This window comes from Bufo gargarizans, chromosome 1, assembly GCF_014858855.1.
Source record: "Bufo gargarizans isolate SCDJY-AF-19 chromosome 1, ASM1485885v1, whole genome shotgun sequence".
Lineage (NCBI taxonomy): Eukaryota > Metazoa > Chordata > Amphibia > Anura > Bufonidae > Bufo > Bufo gargarizans.
The window spans coordinates 275,893,003-275,919,501 of NC_058080.1; the positions used below are offsets into that span (position 1 = coordinate 275,893,003).

Sequence of the window (26,499 nt, forward strand, 5' to 3'; positions counted from 1 at the left end):
TTGAATACCTTGAGGGGTGTAGTTTCTAGAATGGGGTCATTTTTGGGAGGTTTCTATTATCTAAGCCTCACAATATGACTGCAAACCTGAACTGGTCCATAAAAAGTGGGATTTTGAAGATTTCTGAAAAATTTCAAAATTTGCTTCTAAACTTCTAAGCCTTGTAACATCCCCAAAAAATAAAATATCATTCCCAAAATGCTACACACATGAAGTAGACATATGGGGAATGTAAAGCCATCACAATTTTTGGGGGTATTACTATGTATTACAGAAGTAGAGAAACTGAAACTTTGAAATTTGCTAATTTTTCCAAAAAAATTGTAAAAAATTTATTTTTTTGTGCAAAAAAAATAACTTTTTTGACCCAATTTTAGCAGTGTCATGAAGTACAATATGTGACGAAAAAACAATCTCAGAACGGCCTGGGTAAGTCAAAGCGTTTTAAAGTTATGAGCACTTAAAGGGACACTGGTCAGATTTGCAAAAAATGGCCAAGTCCTTAAGGTGAAATAGGGCTGAGTCCTTAAGGGGTTAAGAAATGAGAAGCAACTCATTGCACCAGTTGGGGTTAAATAACTTATCGCCAGCTGAAAGATAATCGCCCATGCAGTAATTATTCAATAGGAGGCTCATAACTATTTGTTTAGTTAAATCCAGGTGGCGACTTTTTTTTGGACAAGCAGTGTATGTAATAACAAGAAACGAGTAACGACCGCAAGAACGAACGATTATCTATTTGTATAATAAGCAAAATTTCCATTAACGAGTCGCTACATCTTCGATCGTTTATCATGATCTTTATGACATCTGCTGGCGTAATAGTACCATAAGAGTCAATTCACAAGTCCGTGTGTGTTTTGCGGATCCACAGATCCGCAAAACACGGCCGCCTGCAATGTGCGGTCCGCAAAGTTCAGAATGCACATCACCGGCACTTAATAGAAAATGCCTAATATTGTCCGCAATTGCGGACAAGAATAGGATATGTTCTATTTTTTTTCTGGAACAGAATTGCGAATCCGCAATTACGGATCCGGGCAGCACATCGTGCAGCCCCATAAAAATTAATCGGTCCGCAATTCTGCTACGCAAAATGCGGAACAGAATTGCGGACGTGTGAATGGACCCCAAGAGTGGGGACTCCCACTAACTGGAACAAAGACACCACCTGTTGTAGTGCCCTCAAGCAGGGGATACTTGCATGTTTTTACATTTGCCCATTTCCCCTATGCAAAGTTATAAACTTCTTACTTTATTTCACTTGAAAGAGTTAACTTATACTGTTTATTACTGTGCTACTGCATTTTATATGTACAGCACAGACCAAAAGTTTGGACACACCTTCTCAAAGAGTTTTCTTTATTTTCATGACTATGAATATTGTAGATTCACACTGAAGGCATCAAAACTATGAATTAACACATGTGGAATTATGTACATAACAAAAAAGTGTGAAACTGAAAATATGTCATATTCTAGGTTCTTCAAAAGAAGCCACCTTTTGCTTTGATTACTGCTTTGTACACTCTAGGCATTCTCTTGATGAGCTTCAAGAGGTAGTCACCTGAAATGGTCTTCACTTCACAGGTGTGCCCTGTCAGGTTTAATAGGTGGGATTTCTTGCCTTATAAATGGAGTTGGGACCATCAGTTGCGTTGTGGAGAAGTCAGGTGGATACACAGTTGATAGTCCTACTGAATAGACTGTTAGAATTTGTATTATGGCAAGAAAAAAAGCAGCTAAGTAAAGAAAACCGAGTGGCCATCATTACTTTAGGAAATGAAGGTCAGTCAGTCCGAAAAATTGGGAAAACGTTGAAAGTGTCTCCAAGTGCAGTCACAAAAACCATCATGCGCTACAAAGAAACTGGCTCACATGCGGACCGCTCCAGGAAAGGAAGACCAAGAGTCACCTCTGCTGCGGAGGATAAGATCATCAGAGTCACCAGCCTCAGAAATCGCAGGTTAACAGCAGCTCAGATTAGAGACCAGGTCAATGCACACAGAGTTCTAGCAGCAAACACATCTCTAGAACAACTGTTAAGAGGAGACTGTGTGAATCAGGGCTTCATGGTAGAATATCTGCTAGGAAACCACTGCTAAGGACAGGCAACAAGCAGAAGAGACTTGTTTGGGCTAAAGAACACAAGGAATGGACATTAGACCAGTGGAAATCTGTGCTTTGGTCTGACGAGTCCAAGTTTGAGATCTTTGGTTCCAACCACCGTGTCTTTGTGCGACGCAGAAAAGGTGAAACGGAGGGACTCTACATGCCTGGTTCCCACCGTGAAGCATGGAGGTGGTGGTGTGGGGGTGCTTTGCTGGTGACACTGTTGGAGATGTATTCAAAATTGAAGGCATACTGAACCAGCATGGCTACCACAGCATCTTGCAGCGGCATGCTATTCCATCCGGCGTTTAGTTGGACCATCTTCAACAGAACAATGACCCCAAACACACCTCCAGGCTGTGTAAGGGCTATTTGACCACGAAGGAGAGTGATTGGGTGCTGCGCCAGATGACCTGGCCTCCACAGTCACCAGACCTGAACCCAATCGAGATGGTTTGGGGTGAGCTGGACCACAGAGTGAAGGCAAAAGGGCCAACAAGTGCTAAGCATCTCTGGGAACTCCTTCAAGACTGTTGGAAGACCATTTCAGGTGACTACCTCTTGAAGCTCATCAAGAGAATGCCAAGAGTGTGCAAAGCAGTAATCAAAGCAAAAGGTGGCTACTTTAAAGAACCTAGAATATGACATATTTTCAGTTGTTTCACACTTTTTTGTTATGTATATAATTCCACATGTGTTAATTCATAGTTTTGATGCCTTCAGTGTGAATCTACAATTTTCAGTCATGAAAATAAAGAAAACTCTTTGAATGAGGTGTGTCCAAACTTTTGGTCTGTACTGTATGTTGTGATATACATCCTGTTCATTATCACTATTTGCGAGGCTGTGTGGAAAGGGTTAATGAACACAGAGACTGCTAGGATTTTGAATAAGAAACTGGACATTTTCAACAGCTCCCATAGGGTTTAACATGTTCAGGACCTTGGACGAGTATACTCGTCCTGGAGCAACGGTACTCAAGTCCGGACCTATTGATGAGGCAAGAGACTTGGAGGGCGGGCAAAGGCAGAGGCTGGGGAGGAGTAAAGTGAGAAGAAGGCAGAGCAGCCTGGGCGCCTACACATTGAACGCCGCCCCTGGGCACTTGCGAGTGCTCATTTGCATATGAATTAAACTCCGTTCTTCCTGCTGGTGCAAGTCTAAAGACAAAGACAAAGGTACCGTTACAATCCTGTATAGGTGTGCTACAGAGCCATGTAAGCACTGTACATGGCCATATGGAGGTGACAGACTCCCTTTAAGGTGAAAATTAGCTTGGTCCTTAAGGTGTTAAAGACCATGTTTTGGAGGGGAAAAAGCCAGATGTTGTTTACCACCAAAACCAGACAGACAGTCTGACCTTGTGACTGTCTGGTTTAGCCATGTTATTTTGTCTGGAAATAACTGCTGTGTCATTGAGTATCATTGAAGCTGTAATGCAAATCTATGAGAGACGGAAAGTGTTACAATGCATCCGTTTGTGCTGAGCTTCTCCACTCCACTCCTTCCCACTAGTAGGTTCTAGTCTAGCTGATTAAGGCTACTTTCACACTTGCAGCAGAGTGATCCGGCAAGCAGTTCTGTCGCTTTAAGAGAACACCAAGTTAAGGCTACTTTCACATATGCGTTTTGGCATTTCGGTTATGAGATCAGGCAGAGAATCTCAAAACCGGGCCAAGGCGGTTCCGTTTTGTCCCAATGCATTCTGAAAGGAAAGATCCGCTCAAGATGAATCAGCATGCCTTGAGTTCCGTCAGCATTCCGTTTTGTGACTAGACAAAACCGCTGCAATGGTGACTGATCACGTTTTTTAGGATCCTGAAAAATAACTGGTCACTCATTGACTTTCAATGTATTTAGTGGTGGATCTGGTTTGTTCTGTTTTAATTTCTCACGACCGCATCATAACGGAACAGATGCATCCTGATCTGTAATCAAATCAGAACTGTTTTGATCAGGCTTTAAGATCCTCTGCTGGATCTCAAAACCTGAAACCAAAATGCAGATGTGAAAGTAACCTAAATCTGTCAGGATAGTCAAACTTCAGACAGTACTGTCACTACTTACCCCTCTAACAAGCGATACAATTAGGTAGCATAATCAGAATATGGATGGAGTTTATCCGATTCAGGACCAAGGCACTTTTGGTCTTCAGTGCCAGACACATTTTAGCTTTTTTTCACATGCATTAGTTTAACATCTTTAAAGGAAACCTGTCACCTCCACAAACCATCAAGCAGTACCTGAGAGTAGCCAGCAGTGCTTTTCTGACGATATTCTTACTGAAGGCAGATGCAGCAAAAGCTCTGAAAACGTTCCTTTATACCCTGCAGATGCGATTTTTTAGTCATTCTTGAAGTTAAAGGGACAGCGGCCTCCATGCTTCAAGTCAAGGTAAACCACAACTCCTTCCCTGCCCCTTTGCTGTGACTGACAGTTCGGCAAAGCCAGCCGAACTCTCTGCATAAGCACTGTCAGTCACAGGAACGTTTTCAGAGCTTTTACTGAATCTGCATTCAGTAAGAAAATCATCAGAAACACACTACTGATGGCTTTTTTTTTAATGAATAATGCAGGTTTCTTTCCATATCATTTTTACACACAATGTGTGCTGTTTTTAGACTATTGTATAGTGGGGGGGGGGGGGGGGGGGGAGAATTATAAAAGCCTTTGGAAAAATAATACCTTTTTTCTTTTCATTACTATCTTCTGACCTCCAGAAGTTTTTTTTTATTATAGTTTCGTCTATGCTGTGTGAGGGCTCATTTTTTGCGGAAGTATCTGTAGTTTTTACTGCTACCATTTTGGAGTGTGTATGACTTTTTGATCCCATTTTATTCAATATTTTGGGAAAGATGAGGAGACGAAAAAACGGCAATTTGTTCATTTTAATTTTGGGCAAAGGAGATGGATATATTTTTTAAAACCTTATTTTCTTTTTACTTTTTTTTTTTTTAGGCCCCCACAAACAAATAGTTTGCCATTTCTATTCAGTAATGGAATTTTGTACATTACTGAAGACAAAAATCTGTATATTCCAATAGCTGTCACATGCAGTCCTGCATTGGAATATACCAGTAAGAGCTAGAAGCTTTGTACAGTCTCTGGCCTATTACTACTAAATGTGTTCCTTCGCATTTGACCATAGCACCTGAAGGGTTAAATCCAGGGATCAGCATTATCGTTGATTGCAAACATTAACCCAAGTGTCTGCTGTGTGGTTTGACTGGCTTAATCCTAAGCGAGTTATTTTGGCTCTCCCCTGGTATTCAACCTTTCATCCTTGTACAGGGATCTAGAGAGTTTGCTGCAGGGGAGAAAGCAGACCACTACCTCTTGAGATAGTCCCAGTATAGTTGACTGCTTACCCACTGGAGTCAGAGGCTCTTATGCAATTAAATAAATCTTGGCTGGTCACCAGGGAACTGACTGGGGAGGGTGCCTTAAAGGATAACTGTCACACTTAGACCCTCATTTCAATTTTCATATATGTAGTTACTAATAACATGATATTCCATAATCAGCTACTATTAGACTGACTTACCCCGTATTTAATAAGATTCAGCCCTTAGCAACCAGTCTGCATAAAACTGCAATTTCACTATTCAGTTAAGATGGCCGCCACTGCCCTCACCCTGAGGCTAATCCCGCCTGCCCTCACTAGCCAGTAACAATAGCCCCCCAAAAGTGTCAGTAACCACAGCCCTCCCCCTAAAGGGTTAATCTCCTGCAGCACAAAGGGGTCCTCTTACCACATGTTGCTTTCATGTATACACTGAGCAGACGGCAGATCTCCCTTCCCTGCTCTGCGCTGCACCAACTCTACTTCTCCAGCTCTGCTGAGTGAGGGAGCGTCTGCCAAGCGCAGGGACAGGGAGAAGTGCACACAGCCCAGGCACTGTTATCAGCTGCTGGGGAGGACCTGGCTTTAATCATTTACACACAGTCCCCGGCTGTCAGTAATCTGATCTTGTACGCAGTCTGCTTCTGCGTCCTTCAACACAGAAGACGGACCTGCATAGCAACCTGATTTTAAGCACAGAAAAATAGGCAGTAGAGGGAACAAAACGGTGGAATTAAGAGGTAATTGAATAAACAGTGAAAAGTTGAACTAGGGCCACCAAGGAGATATTAATCGCCACAATCCAATACTCAAAAAAAAAAAAAAAAAAAAAAAAAAAAAAAAAAAAAAATGATGACAGTTATACTTTAAATACCCTGGGGCTCCAAGCTGTTGGCTGGAGAAGAATTTGGAAGTGTGTATGCTGTCCCTTTAAGAGACCGGATATGCGCATGTATGTGCCCTAAGGTATTGTGCACGCGGCCGTTGCGTGCATTGGGGACTGCAATTTGCGGTCCCCAATGCACAGGCATTATCTGTGTGACTGCTGCAACAGATCCACACCAATTCAACTTGAATGGGTCCGTGATCCTTCCGCACCGCAAAACCCCCCAAAAAACTAGTGAACGGGCCGTGCCCACATATTGAGGCCGTGCCCACATATTGAGGCCGTGCTGTTTGCGAGCCGCAATACGGGCACAGCTGTGTGCATGAGTCCTAAGGGCACAAATGCTGGCAGGCTAGAAGGGAGCGTGCAAGTATATTATGCGGGTCAGTATGATTATGATGATGCCAAACTTATAGGTTTTTATCACTTTACCTTACTTGCACATTAAAAATGCTTTCTTTACAAAATATTTTGTTTTTGTTTCTCCGCATTTCAAGACAAAAGGCATTTTTATTTTTCTGATGGCATAACTGTGAGAGAGCTTGGTTTTTGCAGGATGATTGGTAGTTTTCATTGGTGCCATTTTTAATGTTTTATTCTGCTTTTAGTGAGATAAAAAAAATAATAATGGCATTTATGTTGTCTTTTTACTTTTTCTGTGACCTATAAATAATTGATTTATAGAAAGGGTCGTTACAGATGCAAAGCATTAACAGTTGCCACCATCCTCATGGTCTGTTAATCCTTTGAGTTTTGTAGCATTCTTTTTTCTAAGTTCTCTACTAATATTTAAAATAAAATGCAGCCAGAAATTATACAAAGATGTCATGTGTGAACAGGTGTAATGAATGAGCTCTTGTGGAGAAGCAAGCAACCCCAAAGTCAGGAAAAACACATCCCCTACACCTATTTCAGTGCTGCCTCCTGTGCCATGTAGCCCTACGCAGAAGTCCAGCTTAATCTTGTTTGCAAAATTTCCCTTCTATTTCAGTCTCAAAAAAGCAAGCGCCAATCTTTTCAATACTCTCCTGAGAAGAAAAAAAAAAAAAAAAAAAAAAAAAAAAAAAACAGCCCCCAAATGTGACAGAGAGCCAGTACATTCTGTAATTGATGGGGGAGACGGGGGTTGAAAACATACACAGAAGTCGATGTTACCCTCCCCATGGGGTCGTGTACAGTTAACATAGGGAGAGAGGATCCATGTCTTTCCTCCCAGCAGCTTGTCACCCACTGCCCTGCACTTCTCCACGCTGGCTGAGATTGCAGCCAACTAAAGAGGGGGCTGGTTTTACTGAAATACCTCAGGCTGCAATTGAGCTAAAGCTGCAAATTTGGTCTTGTATGACCAATTTAAGCTTGAAAACAAGGAAAGGACTGTGGTGCTGACATAAAACCAGAAGAACTACAGGTTTATGCCGTTATTAAAGAATGAACTTGTTAGCTTATTACAGCTACAGGTTTGTACTCCTAGCAGCCAAAAAATAAAAAACATGCTGTGCTTACTGGCTACTAGGAGCACTGAAAGAAAAACCATGCCCATATTCCCCAATCTGCTGTACATGAAAATAAATCCAGCAGCCTGTCATTTACAGGAGAGGCAGGCTGGAGGAGTACGGACCGGTAGCATGTTAAAGGGAACCTGTCACCGGGATTGTGTGTACAGAGCTGAGGACATGGGTTGCTAGATGGCCGCTAGCACATCCGCAATACCCAGTCCCCATAGCTCTGTGTGCTTTTATTGTGTAAAAAAAAAAAATAAAAATTTGATACATATGCAAATTAACCGGAGATGAGTCCTGTCCCTGACTCATCTCACGTACAGGACACATCTCAGGTTAATTTGCATATGTATCAAATTTTTTTTTTTTTACACAATAAAAGCACACAGAGCTATGGGGACTGGGTATTGCGGATGTGCTAGCAGCCATCTAGCAACCCATGTCCTCAGAGTCAGCTCTATACACAAAATCCCGGTGACAGGTTCCCTTTATGCTCCGCTTTAAAACAGTGCAAGAAAAGTACATTATTTGATAACACATTGGTTACTAAACAGATTTGACCCTGAACATAAAGTGTAACACAATGGTGTAACAATTGAATAAATTCTGTGCATTTCTTACTGAAAGAAAGACACGAGTGAAGAACAGAAAGACATACGGCTGACAAATGAAGGCACCATTTATGTAATAAGGTGGAGGCCTACCATCACAACATCTTTCTACTGTACTTTGAATTCACAGCTGGGTTACAAGGAAGACGTAGTTCTAAAAAACTGAGATGGTAACAGGTGGAATGTGTGTGATAGAATGCAGTGGTCCAAGAATAGTAGCAACACTTAAGCAATCTGGGAACTATAATGTGTTTCACTTATTTTAATATGAACAAAAATAAATCTTAAAATACGCAAATCTAAAGATGCTGGCTGACATGAAGATACCCAACATGACCAAATCTATGAAGGAGTCTAACAAGCGTGAAAGCCAGAATGCTTATCTGTGGGATAGGTATGAGGGGGTACTCTGGAAGCAACGGAAGCTGCTAATAGAAAGGGGGAGTGCCCCCCCGTTTGACGTATTTATGTGGATACCAATGTCTGTCTCACCGAGTGCACTGCTATATAGAGGATTATATAGCAAATACAGTCAAAGTTCTGGGGTCAGGAGAAGACAGGTGAGCACGTACCTCTTGAAAGAGGACCTGTCACCAATCCAGATATGTCTGTTTTACTAACTAAATACATTTCCCATGTAATAGCAATCCTCAAGCATCTATTCTAATCACTATGAAGGGCCATTCCTGCCATAAGTTACAAATAAACTGGTAGCAATTTGCAGTGAAGGTCTAGAAGGACGTTAACGGTCAGGGAAAAGAAGGGGTCTCTGCACCGACTGAAAAGTATCAGACTGTAAGAAACACACCACCAACTGGTAAGCCCCATCTAGACCTTAGTTTCAAATTGCTAGCAATTTATTCATAATTTTTAGAAGGATTAATAAAAGAAATGGCCCATTATAGAGTCACAAGGATAGACGCTCCAGAATTGTTATTACATGGGGAATATAAGTAGTTACTAAGGGCTCTTTCACACTTACGTTGTCCGGATCCGGCGTGTACTCCACTTGCCGGAATTACACGCCGGATCCGGAAAAACGCAAGTGTACTGAAAGCATTTGAAGACGGATCCGTCTTCAAAATGCGTTCAGTGTTACTATGGCAGCCAGGACGCTATTAAAGTCCTGGTTGCCATAGTAGGAGCGGCATACTTACAGTCCGTGCGGCTCCCGGGGTGCTCCAGAATGACGTCAGAGCGCCCCATGCGCATGGATGACGTGCCATGCGATCACGTCATCCATGCGCCTGGGGCGCCCTGACGTCACTCTGAAGCGCCCCGGGAGCCGCACGGACGGTAAGTATGCTGCTCCCCCGCTCCCCACTATAATTTACCAATGGCTGCCAGGACTTTAGCGTCCCGGCAGCCATGGTAACCATTCAGAAAAAGCTAAACGTCGGATCCGGCAATGCGCCGAAACGACGTTTAGCTTAAGGCTGGATCCGGATCAATGCCTTTCAATGGGCATTAATTCCGGAACCGGCCTTGCGGCAAGTCTTCAGGATTTTTGGCCGGAGCAAAAAGCGCAGCATGCTGCGGTATTTTCTCCGGCTAAAAAACGTTCCGTTCCAGAACTGAAGACATCCTGATGCATCCTGAACGGATTTCACTCCATTCAGAATGCATTAGGATAAAACTGATCAGGATTCTTCCGGCATAGAGCCCCGACGACGGAACTCTATGCCGGAAGAAAAGAACGCAGATGTGAAAGAGCCCTTAAACAGACATATCAGGAGAGGTGACAGTTACTCTATAAAGGCTATGTACACCTTTGGAGGCAATTTCTGTTTATGATTGGCACAAAAATCAGTTTTTCAATGGGTCTTTATTAAAAATATTGAGCTGTTCTGTCATAAATGGTTAACCGTTTTTCTAGCTGTGCGACTGGTACTTACACTTTGTGCCGGTCATCTAATAACCCTTACCTCTAAACTACTAAGAGGTCATAAACACTTAAGTCACATGCTTATTAGTAAGATAAGGATTGATCTTTGATGAGAGTTTATAATGTCAGAGCAGAGATAAGGAGCCCTCAGTTCCCCAACAGACAGAAAAGAGGGAAGATCCAGAGGCTGCTACTAGAGCATCTTAGCCATGTACAGAAAAAAGGATTCCATATTTTTTTTTAACAAAGATCAATTGAAAAAATTATTTTTAGCTCAAAATAATTACAATGTAATAATAATACTAAAACAATTGCCCCCAAAGGTACACAAAGCCTTTAAGCATGTTGGACTCATAAGCAAGAGTCGTTAACTAGGGCAGATTATACTGACAGACCGTGTGCAGACTATCACAAATGATATCTGGTCTCCCTTCTGTCACCATACCAGTACAGGGGAAACATTTCTTAAGTCCCTTTTAATTGTTTTCCTTAAAAGGATATTCATATATCAGACGTTGATGGCATATATATGGGTCCAACCTCTGGGACCTGCTCCAAAACGGGCCCTGCAAAGTGAAAAGGAGTACACTGCACATGCATGGCAAGCTTTCCATTCACTGCTATAGGAGTTCAGAAAACAGGGCTTGGCCATTTTCAGTACTCCCATAGCAGTGAAGCGAGTTGCCGCGCATGCACAGCTGCCTTCTATTCACTTTGAGGGTTCTCTTCTGGAGACAGGTCCGGGACCAATGTCTGAGAAGGGAATAACCATATAAGCTAGCTCTGTTTTTAACAAGTAACTGTGTCCCTTAAAAGAGTTTTCCAGATTTTCGTTTTTACTGATAACCTATCCTCTGGATCGGTCATCAGTAGCTGATCGGCGGGAGTCCCTGGGTGTCGGACCCCCACCAATCAGATACTGATGACCTCTGGATAGGTCATCAGTAAAAATAAAATAAAAAAATTATAATAAATAAATAATTCAGAAAACCCCTTTGAGGTCATCATAGCTGTTGATCTTAGCTGTTGGTTGAACACTCACTCAGCTGATTGCTATGCCTACTAATCAAACCATACACACTAGGCCAAGCAAAGAAGGGTCAGGCACGTTTAAATTAAACATGGTTCGGGGTAGAGGTGTGACACTCCCATACACATTGATCAGCCGGTTCTAACAAAATCAGTGGCTATGTTCTAAATTCACCTATGGTCTGAAAATATGATTAGAGACAGACAGCGCTGCGGTGCTAATATAGGTGTTTTCTGGTCCCTACTTGCCTTCAAAGGGAGTTGTCCAGTGTTTATAAGTGATGGCCTATCCTGGTAAATGTCCAACACCCCACACAACAGCCGATGAGCTGTTCTGTGTAGCTCCACTGCAGTGAAGTCAATGGAGGCAGAGTTGTAGTAATGTGCTCCCTCCAGTACAAGGTTGATGGAGTTGTGTAGTTGGAGCTACACCCCAACCGCTGATTGGCGATGGGCAGGGTGCCAGATCTGACCGTTATGGCTTTACATAGAAGTTCTTTATCCACTACCTCCTGCTAGTTCTTGGATCACTGCATTAAATAGATTATGACAAACATCACATACATTCGTTTTTCTCTACCTGCATTTGCCAGGGTGTTACCAAAATTGAAGGGAGGAGCTGCAGCAGAGGAAACACTGAAATTCCCAATGTTAAAGTTTAATGAAGGGTTAGCAGCTAGTCCGAACCCACCAAAGTTAAACCCAGTGGTGTTGGAGGTTGCTGGCTCAAGCCCTCCAAATCCTGACGAGTGGGAAGCATGAAGAAAAGGTGGCAGGAATTAAAAACAAGTTTAGAAAAGATAAAATGTACAGATATGCACTGAGTGAAAGAGCGACACGTACAGCACATTCAGATTGCATTAGAGAAAGCTAGCATCCATGACTTCCACATTTACACAGCTGGAATGTGTGGTGACGCCTGCGATATTATCTGTGTCCCTGTCTTGTAGCAACAAGTATATGTCAAGTTAAAGTAGCATTCTAGCACAAAAAGAAACACTGTCAGGTGGTCATCAAATAGTTAAAAATAATAATTGCAGATCCCCCGCTGCTGCTATTCTGGCGGTACTCACGTGGCTGATGTTTTGACAAAGCAGGAAATGGCAGGGAATGCTGCTTATCCAACTACTGGCTGAGTGACAATCCCAGTCATTTCTGGCTGTGCTGCCACAGAAACAGGAAGAGGAGCACAGTGGGAAGACAGGTACCATTGGAATGGGTAACAGCAGGGAATCAGAAATTAGAGTATAAGTTGGGTGTTTTTTTTTTTACCATATGATGATAGGCATCCAACAGCTTCTTTTGTACTTGAATACTCCAATCAAGACTTCTTTCACTTACGGTAATATATTCTGATATTAACTTATATGTCAGCATGAACAACCTTATTAAACCAGACATATTGCCTGGTAGGGTTGATCACGCTGAATTAAATGCTATATTTATTTTTTCTCTAGGCTGAACAGTTGAGGAGATACGTTAATCTTTATGCAATTTAACTAGTTGGAGCACCAAAGGGCTGGCTGTCTCGCTAGGAGCACCCTTAGCGCAACGCCCCTGTGCTCTAGTCACTCCCCCTTCTCCTTTGATTGACAGGCATAAACATGTAATCTAACTCTGTGTTCTAACACCTGCACTGTTGCTCACATAGTGGTATGACTATTATTCGTGGCCCAGCAGGACACAGAGTCACCACTACCATGAGTCCTGGGACCCGCATACTTACCCCTCAGCACATTTGCTACATCATGCATTCCCAGTGGAATGCATAATCTTGCCAACACAATGACACAAATGATTCTGTATCCCCACTGGACTATCAATGATTACTACATTACGATAGTCATACCTTTATGTCATCAACGCAAGTGCCGACCTCATTAGAACACAGGGCTAGACTAAATGTCTAGCCCTGTCAATCAAAGGGGAGGGGTGAGAGACCACACAAGGGCATGAAGCAAGTGGTGCTCCTAGCACTACAGCTAGCCCCTTGGTGCTCCAACTGGTTAATTTGCATAAACACAAAAATGAATATACCCTCTGACTATTTAGCCTAAAGAGAAAATAAATATGGTGTTTTACTCAGCTTGATCAACCCTAACAGGCAATGTTCTTTGTTTAATAAGGTTGATCATGCCGAGAAATGCCCTTTAAGCAGTGGCTCTCAAGCTGGCCATACAATTTATATCAATGACAGCCGCACTTGCCAGCAGGACCAGCTGACCATCTAACGTGTATGGAGGTAGCTGTCATGGAGCAGAAGGATCAGGCAGTTGAATTTCAACATACCCAAACCTTAACCCTTTCCTCTCAGGGGAGATACGCCTTCTCAAGAGATATCTCGCACTGACTTGCTCCCCTCTCCGCATCCCTAACACATGCACACTCGGCTGTTTGCTGGGAGTCACGGAAGGTCGTCTCCCATATATAAAAAAAATCCTTTAAAATTATTAGCTACATAAAAATTGCTCAGAATGGTGTAAAGTTATCACATAAATAATACTCAGCTTATTGATCTGCCCAGTGCTCCCCGTGTCCCTTGCTGGCCTCTTTACCACCTAGTCCCTCTCAATTTGGGCATGTGACAGCTGCATCCAATCACTGGCTACAGTGGATCATTTGTGCGGCAAGGGATTAGCAGTAGTGTATGCGTCCAAAGATACCAGGAAGTAGAGAGGCCAAGGGAAGACCCAGAGGGCAGCAGGGAATACATAAGGTATTTTATAATTTCACACCAATTTGAGCAGTCTACTTTAAAATTAGGAGGCCAGACAACCTGTTTAAAGCTATAAACTCGTCTAGTAAGGGAGTACAAAAAAAAGATTATGGGAGTAAAATGATAAAAAATGAATATCCATTCTGAGCCACTTACCTCTTTACGACTGGGTACATAAAGGAAAAAAAACTTGTATACAAAGAAATAAAGTTCTAGGAAATACTCCTGGAATTACTTCTTACAGAAAACCGTATATAAAAAGTAATGCTCATTAGCAATGTGTTTTTTCATTATTGATGTAAACAAAAACAAAAAACAGACATGACCCCTGGTAACAGATGTGTTAACCCTCTAGAGGCATGCACTAACATTACTCGACAGATTGTTAGATCAATTCTGTCGTCAGCAAGGCCAGGACGCCATATGGAGCCATCTCACTGATTTTATGTAAGCATAGACATGTTTATGACCAAGTCTTGTATCTGCACAGACGGACCCGCACCAATAATGCAGGCGCTTGCATCCGTTCATAACGGATCTGTTTTGTTTTTTGTTTTTTTTATGAAAAACGCATCCGTCTTGACTTACATTGAAAGTCAATGGGGGACGGATCCGGTTTCAATGGCACCATATTACGTCAGTGAAAAACGGATCCGTCCCCATTGACTTACGTTGTAAGTCAGGACGGATCCGTTTGGCTCCGCATCATCAGGCGGACACAAATGCTGCAAGCTGCGTTTTAGTGACCGTCTAAAAAACGCAACGGAGACCAAACGCAGCCAAAGTGATGCATTCTGAACGGATCCTTATCCATTCAGAATGCATTGGGGCTGAACTGATCCGTTTTGAGCCGCTTGTGGGAGCCCCGAAACGGATCTTACAAGCGGACCCAGAAACGTCAGTGTGAAAGTAGCCTTAGAAAACAAAAGTGGACACATAGAAATCACAAAACATTGCCTTACCGCCAAACCCTGTGGATGCTGCTGTGGTAGCAGTGTTGCCAAACACAAAACCCGATGCAGTTGTTTTTGGAGTAAAATTTCCCAGGGAGAAACCTGTTGTACCTGTTGGATACATTAACTCTGTTTCAAACAGTGATACTGCACAATAACGGGACCTACACACTAAAAATAAAAAAAGACAAAATCCTCCTATAAAGACTTCCCCCATGTTATAACAAATCACTGCATCAAACTGGTCTGCATGGCTGTCATCCCAGAAGGAAGCCTCTTCTAAAGATGATGCTCAAGAAAGCCCAGAAACAGTTTGCTGAAGACATGCAGATTAGGGACATGGATTATTGGAACCATGTCCGGGGGTGTGAAGAGACAAAGATACACTTATTTGGTTCAGAAGGTGTCAAGCGTGTGTGGCGGCAACCAGGTGAGGAGTACAAAGACAAGTATGTAGAGTCAAGCATGGTGGTGGGAGTGTCATGGTATGGGGCTGCAAGGGGGCTGCCGGCTGTGGGGAGCTACAGTTCATTGAGGGAACCATGAATGCCAACATGTACTGTGACGTACTGAAGCAGAGCATGATCCCCTCCCTTCTGAAACTGGGCTGCAGGGCAGTATTCCAACATGACGACCCCAAACACACCTCCAAGACAACCGCTGCCTTACTAAAATAAAAATGACGGTAAAGCTCCATTCACACGTCCGCAATTCTGTTCCGCATATTGCAGAACGGAATTGCGGACCCATTTATTTCTATGGGGGCCACACTATGTGCTGCCCGGATCCGGAATTGCGAATCCGCAATTACGTTCCTGAAAAAAAAAATAGAACATATCCTGTCCTTGTCAGCAATTGCGGACAAGATTAGGCATTTTCTATTATAGTGCCAGCGATGTGCGGTCTGCAAAATGCGGAACGCACATCACTGATTTGTGTCAGTGTTTTGCGGATCCGCAAAACACACACGGATGTGTGAATAGACCCTTAAGGTGCTGGACTGGCCAAGCATGACTCCAGATGTAAACCCTATTGAGCATCTGTGGGGCATCCTCAAAACAGAAGGTGGAGGAACACAACATCCACCAGCTCCGTGATGTCGTCATGGAGGAGTGGAAGAGGATTCCAGTGGTAACTTGTGAAGCTCTAGTGACCTCCAAACCCAAGAGTTAACTCTCTTGGGTATGGAGGTCACTAGAGCTTCACAAGTTGCCACTGGAATCCTCTTCCACTCCTCCATGACGACATCACAGAGCTGGTAGTGCTGGCAGGCTGGAGATCCACTCGCTTACCTTCCGTTCCTGTGCGCGCGCGTTCACAGGAAATCTCGGCTATCGCGGGAGGACGCGTATATGCGTGCACCCAGAAGAGCAGGGCCGCCGGCAGGACGCAATCCTGCGTACGGCGGTCCTGTAGCGGTTAGTGTTGTCCCAAGAAAATATGTGGTCACCAAAGGTCCTTGTTGCTACACAGAGCTAAGATCAAGACAGAAGGAGATGTCGGGCTGCTCGAGCAAGTGGATTAAGGAGAGTTACATTTTTTATTTTTTTTTAACCCCTCCAGCACTATTGTACTATGCATTCGGTTTTAAAAATATTATTTTCCCTTATTACCATGTTATAAGGGAAAATAATAATAATCGGGTCTCCTAGCAACCGTGCGTAAAAATCGCATCCGCACTTGCTTGCGATTTTCACGCAACCCCATTCACTTCTATGGGGCCTGCGTTGCATGAAAAACACACAAAGAGGAGCATGCTGTGATTTTCACGCAATGCACAAGTGATGCGTGAAAATCACCGCTCATGTGAACAGCCCCATAGAAACGTATGGGTCAGGATTCAGTGCGGGTGCAATGCGTTCACTTCACGCATTGCACCCGCGCGGAATACTCGCTCGGGTGAAAGGGGCCTAATAGAGCTCTGTCAGGGTGAAGAGGACAAGGGATGAAAAGATCCCAGGTTCTAGCCCCTAAGAGAGGAGCTAGTTATTAAATAAAAAAAATAAAAAAACACACACCAAAGTAATATAAATCGCCCCTTTTCTAAATTTTACATATACAGGTGAAACTCTAAAAATTTGAATATCGTGCAAAAGGTTATTTATTTCAGTAATGCTAATTAAAATTAGAATATTGTGAAAAGGTTCAATATTCTAGGCTCAAAGTGTCGCACTCTAGTCAGCTAATTAATCCATACCCCCTGAGCAAAGGGTACCTGAGATTGTGACTTTGGGGTTTCATAAACTGCAAGCCATAATCATCCAAATAACATATCTCGCTTTGCATGTAATGAGTCTCTCATATATTAGTTTCACCTTTTAAGTTGCATTACTGAAATAAATGAACTTTGCACAATATTCTAATTTTTCGAGTTTCACCTGTATAATATATAAACAATATATAAATAAACATTACATATCGCCACGTCTGAAAAGTCAAAACTATTAAAATATTTAAGAAATCTCCTATGCGGTTAAAGCCGTAACAGAAAAATAAATTGTATACATGTGTATACATTTGTACATCAGGTAAACACAGTGCTTGGACATAAAATAGAACCGTGATACGATTGCATATTATAATACATTATCTAAATAAATGTAAAATTCATGTGTATAAAGTGCACTTGTGCAATGACCCAGAAACAATTGGTTAAAATAAGGAGCTGTTACCACACATTCATCATGGGGAGTGGTCAAGTCAGATGACTATGGACATGGATACATGCATACAATCAAACATCGATGTGACTCCATTACCAAATTCAGCGTCTGAGAATCTCGGATGCGCGTGCGCCCGTTGGACCAACACGTGTTCGATCAAGTGCGCATGCGCCAAGACCCGGAAGCATCCGCATCATCCGAAATACACAGTACGCGCATGGCTGGATAATCGCGTCACATCAGTGTCATCACAAAGCCTCGCGATCATTCGCAAGCACCCAGTACTCCTGCACAATCCACCATATTGGAAAAGTTAAAGCCAGTTCAGGCGCGAAAATAACCGCGTCATGACCTGTGCCGACCATTAACCAATATACTGTGCATACACAACACAAACAACTCGTTACTTTTTGGTCCATCGCGTCCAAATCCAAGCGCCGTCAGGCACCACAGTTTGACACATATACAGGGGACATCACATGGGCAAGTCGGCGGTAGCAGCTTCCCCATATGTTATCCATTCCATGGACCTCGTAACAATGAGGGATCTCCTTAACACATTCATACTCGGGAGACTAATTATGTAGCACTATAGGCAATGTATTGTTGACACTGGTGATAGACATGTAGTGGAGTTCGGGGATTTTAGTTAGAATGACTGCGCAAGTCCATGCCTGTCCTAAATTGAGATCAACATTGAGGCCACGTGGTTTCATGGAGTTTAAAGTGAAAATCCAATAGATTTCTTTCTTTTTGAGAAGTGCAATTCTGTTACCACCCCTCCTCGGCATTGGTACATAATCCACAATCCAACACTTGAGATCTCTTTCCTTGGGTTTGATATCCGTAAAGTGCTTGGAAACTGGATGGGAAAAACAGCCCCCTGTAGAAGGGTGGACAAAAGAGGAGGCCTTGCACATGTATCTGCAATTGACGCATCCAAGACACGGAAAACATCCGTGTCCGGGAAGCGTCAATGCAGATTGTCTGAGGACTTTTTTTGTCTGCACATCGGCCCGCACCAATAGGTCCCTTAGACTCTTGGACTTTCTATAAGAGAACAATGGTGGAATCCTCATTTGGACAGGCAATCAGGAACAACTTATTGAGTTCCACAGGTTCCTTAACAGTGTGAATATGTCCCTACAATTTACCTTGGTACATTCCACCAGTGAATTGCAATTTTTAGACACCAAGGTATTGTTCTCAAATGGCACTTTCTGTATACAATTATATGTTAAACCAACTGATAAAAATACAACTCTTTTGTACAGCAGCTGTCTTCCTAAAAAAAAAATGATACGTTCTCTTCCGTACTCACAAATGGTGCGAGCCAGATGATCTGGATTCCAGACACACGTTGGATGATATGCTACACAGGTTCAAAAAACATGGTTATCCCAATAAACTACTGGAAGAACACCGTAACACAGTGATGGGGATGGACAGGAAGAAAATCCTGCCCATCGATCAAAAGTGGGGTATCCAGGATCCCATTTGTGTCTACGTATACTGAGGCCAGTACTGATATCAGTCATATCATTAGACGACACTGGCCTGTTCTTGCGGGCTCCATCAGGGGTGTTCCTGAATTCTATTCCCCACCATTGTTCTCTTATAGAAAGTCCAAGAGTCTAAGGGACCAATTGGTGCGGGCCAATGTGGGGACAAAAAAAGTCCTCAGACAATCTGCCGTGGACCAAAAGGTTTACAAGTTGTTTGTGTTGTGTATGCACAGTATATTGGTTAATGGTCGGCACAGGTCATGACACGGTTATTTTCACGCCTGAACTGGCTTTAACTTTTCCAATATGGTGGATTGTGCAGGAGTACTGGGCGCTTGCGAATCATCGCGAGGCTTTGTGATGACACTGATGTGACGCGATTATCCAGCCATGCGCATACTGTGTATGTCATATTCTAGGTTCTTCAAAGTAGCCACTTTTTGCTTTGATTACTGCTTTGCACACTCTTGGCATTCTCTTGATGAGCTTCAAGAGGTAGTCATCTGAAATGGTCTTCCAACAGTCTTGAAAGAGTTCCCAGAGATGCTTAGCACTTGTTGGCCCTCTTGCCTTCACTCTGCGGTCCAGCTCACCCCAAACCATCTCGATTGGGTTCAGGTCCGGTGACAGTGGAGGCCAGGTCATCTGGCGCAGCACCCCATCACTCTCCTTCATGGTCAAATAGCCCTTACACAGCCTGGAGGTGTGTTTGGGGTCATTGTCCTGTTAAAAAATAAATGATGGTCCAACTAAACGCAAACCGGATGGAATAGCATGCCGCTGCGGTAGCCATGCTGGTTCAGTATGCCTTCAATTTTGAATAAATCCCCAACAGTGTCACCAGCAAAGCACCCCCACACCATCACACCTCCTCCTCCATGCTTCACAGTGGGAACCAGGCATGTAGAGTCCATCCGTTCACCTTTTCTGCGTCGCACAAAGACACGGTGGTTGGAACCAAAGATCTCAAATTTGGACTCATCAGACCAAAGCACAGATTTCCACTGGTCTAATGTCCATTCCTTGCGTTCTTTAGCCCAAACAAGTCTTTTCTGCTTGTTGCCTGTCCTTAGCAGTGGTTTCCTAGCAGATATTCTACCATGAAGGCCTGATTCACACAGTCTCCTCTTAACAGTTGTTCTAGAGATGTGTCTGCTGCTAGAACTCTGTGTGGCATTGACCTGGTCTCTGATCTGAGATGCTGTTAACCTGCGATTTCTGAGGCTGGCGACTCGGATGAACTTATCCTCCACAGCAGAGGGAACTCTTGGTCTTCCTTTCCTGGGGCGGTCCGCATGTGAGCCAGTTTCTTTGTAGCGCTTGATGGTTTTTGTGACTGCACTTGGGGACACTTTCAAAGTTTTCCCAATTTTTCAGACTGACTTTCATTTCTTAAAGTAATGATGTCCACTCGTTTACTTAGAATTTGCATTATGGCAAGAAAAAAGCAGCTAACAGTCTATTCAGTAGGACTATCAGCTGTGTATCCACCTGACTTCTCCACAACGCAACTGATGGTCCCAACCCCATTTTTGAGGCAAGAAATCCCACTTATTAAACCTGACAGGGCACACCTGTGAAGTGGAAACCATTTCAGGTGACTACCTCTTGAAGCTCATCAAGAGAATGCCAAGAGTGTGCAAAGCAGTAATCAAAGAAAAAGGTGGCTACTTTGAAGAACCTAGAATATGACATATTTTCAGTTGTTACACACTTTTTTGTTATGTATATAATTCCACATGTGTTAATTTATAGTTTTGATGCCTACTGTGTGAATCTAGAATTTTCTTAGTCATGAAAATAAAGAAAACTGTTTGAATGAGACGGTGTGTCCAAACTTTTGGTCTGTACACACCATATACATATATATACACACACATATATATACATATATATACACACACACACACACACACACACACACACACACACACACAGAGTTAAAGGGGTGCGGTGCTGTAGATGTCACTGTTATGGGGATACTATCGATATCTTTTAACGACGCACACAAACATTAAATGAAATAGATAAAATATTCTTGCGCGAAGCCGGATCCTTCTGCTAGTCTAATATATAAAGTTGAGTGTTTGTCTGCTAAAGGAATCCGCACCGTCGCATTTACAATAACGAAATTTGGCACACAGGTACGGTACATCAGGTGTCCGGGAATGCATTAGCCAATAGAAGCCTGGTCACATGACCCTTATCAGCCAACAGAAGCTCGCAGGCCCTTAGTCTCCACATACATACACTTTTACACCAGGTCTCCATAACCCAACTATTTTTCTTCACTGCTGTGTGTCAGCTTTAAAGGAGCAGGGTGCTGTACGGTAATTTGACATTGTGGAAGATGACGTATGCTATGATTTTCTAATAAAAAATTTGTGAAATAAAGGAGCAGGGTGCTGTGGAGGTCACAGTTAAGGAGGCAGGTAGGGTGGACATGCAGGCCATCCTCAAAAGACGGACTTAAAACCCCCCCGCACCAAGGTCCCACTAAGCTATGCCCCTGACAGGCCACTATGCAGCTGACGGGGATTGAAAAAATTAAGGTAAAAAAATCAACTTCTGTCAGCGGCAGGGGTGGGAGGGAGGGTGACTTTGTCCTGGCAGCTCACGCTCAGACAGCACAGTGCTGCTGTCTGAGAGTGAGCTGTTCAAAAGTTCATCCCTGTGTCCGTACAGGCCCTGCACCAGACTTAGGACAGGGAGTCTGAAAGCCGGACTGTCCGGCCTAAGACTGGACCTCTGGCCACCCGAGGGGCAGGCTGCTGTGGAGGTCACAGTTAAGGGGACAGTCCGCTATGGAGGTCAGTGTTAAGGGGCAGATTGCTGTAGAGGCCACTGTTAAGGGGACAGGGTGTTGTAGAAATCATTGTTAGGCCTCCCGCACATGAACGCATGTGTCCTGTTTCCATATTTCAGACCGTGTATACGGATAGACACCATTCCGCATCACGGATGCGGACCTATTCACTACGGAGTGCTTCTGTGGGGTTCCGTTCCGTACTCCCGTTCCGCAAACAGATAAAACTTGCTCTATCTTTTTGCGGAACGGGCGGATCACGGACCCATTCAAGTTCAATGTGTCTGGATCTGTCCCAGAGGCCGCACGAACGTTCTCAGTGCATTGGGGACCGCAAATTGCGGTCCCTAATGCACAGAACGGAACACATACGTGCGTGTGCAGGGGGCCTTAAGGAAATGGGGTACTGTGGAGGTCACTAATAAAGGGAAGAGCTCCTATGGAGGTCACTGTTAAGGGAGCGGGCACTGTGGAGGTCTCTGTTAAGGGGGCAGGGAAGAGTGGAGGTCACAGTTAAAGAGACTGTTCGCTATTGAGGTCAGTGTTAAGGGGCAGGTGCTGTAGATGTCATTGCTAAGGGGGCGAGTGTTGTGGAGGTCACATTTTAAGAGAACAGAGCTCTGGAGGTCACTGATAAAGGGGTGAGTTATTGTGGAAATCATTGTTAACGAGATGGGGTTACTGTGGAGGTCACTGTTAAAGGGGCGGGGTACTGTAGAGGTCACTGAAAATCCATCCGCGCTTCATCTATGAAGATAAAGAATCCGTGTTTGGTCCCTGTGTCCATATTTTGACCACCATGTATCATCCATATTCCAAGGACACTGCTCAACTGAAAATTAATTTCCTGAGCATCTACTACTACCAATGGTCCATGAAAAACCACCGACTGAACATGGATGCCATCACTGTTCTATCAGTGGTTTTTCAGGAACCCATAGACTTCAATGGATTAAACATCCAAAGTCGATTCACATAATACTTTGTTTGAATACTGTACGGAGCGAGCGCTCCGTACAGCATTAGAATGTCTTGGCTCCTATTAATAAATTAATTTCTACTGCGCTACAGCCAGGAGAGAAGGAGACGCCTACAGAGAAAGACTGCGTCTCCTCCCCATTGCTCTGATGCCCAGTATTAGCATACTGAAGCGCGAAACTTGCGGGGGCCATAACAGGACGCAGGAGTGCCATTTAAAAAAAAAAAAACAGGCACGGTGGAAGGATCAACAGGGGGTACCCCGCAGATACAGATATTTATCTCACTCACTACAAACCCATTATATGTCCTCTTTAAGTGGTAAAAAAATAAAATAAAAGTTAACTCTGAAAATACGCTTTCAAAGAAAAAAAAATAATCTTCCACACGTTTGTTCTTGCCACGTCCGTTATATGGTCTGTGATAGCGGAATCCATAACGGATTTCTTAGATAACCTGAACCTTGTACGCCGAAATTGAAACACAAAGGTCGCTCATCCCTATTTATAATGTAAAAACGCGGTGGCAGTATTGCTGTTTTTCCTATCTCCCTCCCAGAAAGAGTTAATAAAAGTTGATCAGAAAGTTATGTGTACCCCAAAATGGCGCCATTAAAAACTACAACTTGTCCCGCAAAAAAGAAGCCCTCATAAAGGTATATAGACTGAAAAGTTAAAAAGTTATAGCTCTGATGAACGTGATGATGAAAAAAGGAAGAAAAACGCTTGGTCAGTAAGGCCCAAAACAGGATGGTCACTAAGGGGAGGAAACGTTTCAGTTTTGTCCCCATCCATGGTCAATGGGGACAAAACTGATCAGAACGGAGTTGCATACCGTTCGGTTGCGTTCCCATCGTGGACACAAATGCGCTGCATGACACACAATGTAAGTCACTGGAGGCGGATCTTGTACAAAATAGAAAACTGATCCGGCACCCATTGACTTAGTGGTTTTAGAGACGGATCCGTCATGGCTATTTTAAAGATAATACAAGTGTGGAAGTAGCCTTAGACAACCCTTTTAAAAACTACAACTGAGGCCTATTGCACACGACCGTATGGCTTTTTCTGTGTTTTGCGGTCCGGAAAAACGCATCCGAAAAAATGACATCCGTGTGCATTCCGTATTTTGCGGAGCGGAACAGCTGGCCCCTGATAGAACAGTACTATCCTTGTCCATTATGGGGACAATAATAGGACATGTTCTATCTTTAAACTGAACGGAAATGCATACGGAGTACATTCAGTTTTTTTTTTTCGGATCCATTGAAATGAATGGTTCCATATACGGAACGCAAAAAACAGAACGTGAACGTGTGTATGAGGCCTTAGGCTACTTTCACACTAGCGTTTTTACTGGATCCGGCAGGGTTCAGCAAAAACTTTTCCGTTACTGACAATACAACTGTCTGCATCCGTTATGAACGGATCCGGTTGTATTACCTTTAACATAGCCAAGACAGATCCGTCATGAACTACATTGTTAGTCAATGGGGGACGGATCAGTTTCCTGTTGTGTCAGAGAGAAAACGGATCCGTCCCCATTGACTTGCATTGTGCGTCATGATGGATCCGTCTTGCTCCACATGCTCTCCGGTATGAGAACGCAACGCAATCTGGTGCACTCTGTTCTGTTAAGTTTTGTCCTCATTGACAATGAATGGGGACAAAACGGAAGAGTTTTTTTCCGGTATTGAGAACCTATGAATGATCTCCATAGAGGAAAATAGAAACGCTAGTGTAAAAGTAGCCTTAAAAGCAAGTCCTCAGACAGCTACATTGATGGAAAAAAATATAGCAAAACAGGCTGGTCACTTAGGGTACTTTCACACTAGCCGTTTTCTTTTCCGGCATCGAGTTCCGTCCTAGGGGCTCAATACCGGAAAAGAACAGACCAGTTTTATCCCCATGAATTCTGAATATTCTTGTATTACTGCCATCTTGGAAGCTGGATGACTTTCTTCTGCTGCTTTCGTCCACGCCTGGTTCCTGGCGTTTTTTTCTGTGCTTCCACTGGTGGTCACATGCATTCTGAATGGAAAGAAAGCCGTTCAGGATGTCTTCAGTTCAGTCTTTTTAGGATGGAGATAATACTGCAGCATGCTGCAGTTTTCTCTCCAGCCCAAAAAACTGAACACTTGCCTGAATGCCGGATCCGGCATTTTTTTTCCATGCGCAGACTGAAAAGGTGAAAAAAAATCCGGAGATGTCGAATGGTGCGGAACAGAAGCACGGAACATAACCCTACGGAAGCACTACAGAGTGCTTCCGTGGGGTTTCGGTCCGTACTTCCGTTCCCCGCAAAAAGATAACACATGTCCTATGGCGGACTCTTTAAAAGTGAATGATTACACAATCTTCTGCGGCTGCCCCACGGTCGGTGTTCGTGCATTGCGGGCTGCAGCAGGAGGCCTGTGCATTGCCTGTGTGCAGGAGGCCTTATAAATGCCATCAGTTGGCGACGGAACTGCTTGCTGGATCACTCTGTCGGAAAGTAGCCTAAAGCCGAATTTACATGGGCCGGCTGTCTACGAGCGCTGGTTCCTGATAATCGGCCTGAGAAATGACATCGTTCCCGGGCAGGAGACTGCACTGTGTAAACAGGGGGCAATGATTCTGGATGAGGACGAGCAACAGCGATCAAGACCTGAAGGCCGGGCTGAGATCACCAACCTGACAAAGCCTTCGTTCACACCTGCATTGGAGCCATCATTGCGGATTCCATTAGAAATAAAAAAACGTTTGCTGTCAGTGAATGGAAGCATTCATCCAGATGCTGTAAAACAGCCCAGCTGTCATTTTAGAAGGCCTAGGCGCCTGATTGGTGGCCATGGACAACTTCACTTTTCTCTTGAAGGTAATGAAATCAGTCAGTGAAAACGTGCAGTCCTATGTAAACTGTCATAGGAAATCATTAATAACAACATGACACACTCGTCTCTGCTACATACTAAGCGACACCAAAAGGGAAATACAACAATGACAAGAATAGGGGGAAAAGGAGAGGACACATTCGAGCTTATCGTTCCCCCATGCACACCTCACTACTGCTCCATTGCTCCCACTTCCTTACCCTGGTTGGCTGTGGCCCCCGTCGCACTTCCGAAGTTAAACGCCATGTTACAAGTGGGCCGCACAACCAGCCTACAAGAGAGCGAAAACCGCGCTTCACACAGCAACAAGACGTCGGCCAGGCATTGCGCACGCGCACGTCGGTCGCTCCGGAAATGCGACCACCTGACGTAGTCGCTCAACGTCACCGCACTTTTCCGCCATCTTGGGAACGGGCAAAGGAAATTTGACTGCTCCACTCCTTGGTTATTCGGCGCTTCAGGGTGAAGTGGTGCTGTATTAGCGAATGTATAAAACCAGTTCAAAGGCTAACTCATTGTGCTGCTCTTGTGCCTGACAAAAATGGCAACTGAGGCTCAGGTTAGGAAATCAGTCTCTAGAATAGATCCCATGCAATTGTTAGACAAATGGTGTGTACTTTTGGTTATTGTACTATTAAAAA

At 43.7% G+C, this 26,499-nt stretch overlaps 1 protein-coding gene across 2 annotated transcripts in view; it reads right to left on the minus strand.

The window, feature by feature from the left end:
- The window catches only part of NUP54 (nucleoporin 54), a 70,909-nt gene extending 44,714 nt beyond the window's left edge, over nt 1–26,195 (minus strand). Inside the window, exons 1-2 of one of the 2 annotated variants that reach the window (XM_044303598.1) lie at nt 26,059–26,195; nt 15,044–15,145 (exon numbers count right to left, since the gene is read on the minus strand). In XM_044303598.1, coding sequence (XP_044159533.1) covers nt 15,044–15,145; nt 26,059–26,104 — 148 coding nt within the window. In that variant the 5' untranslated portion in view covers nt 26,105–26,195. The remainder of the gene's footprint in view (nt 1–15,043; nt 15,146–26,058) is intronic. The other variant, XM_044303607.1, reaches the window with a different exon arrangement.
- Between the last annotated feature and the right edge of the window lie 304 nt (nt 26,196–26,499).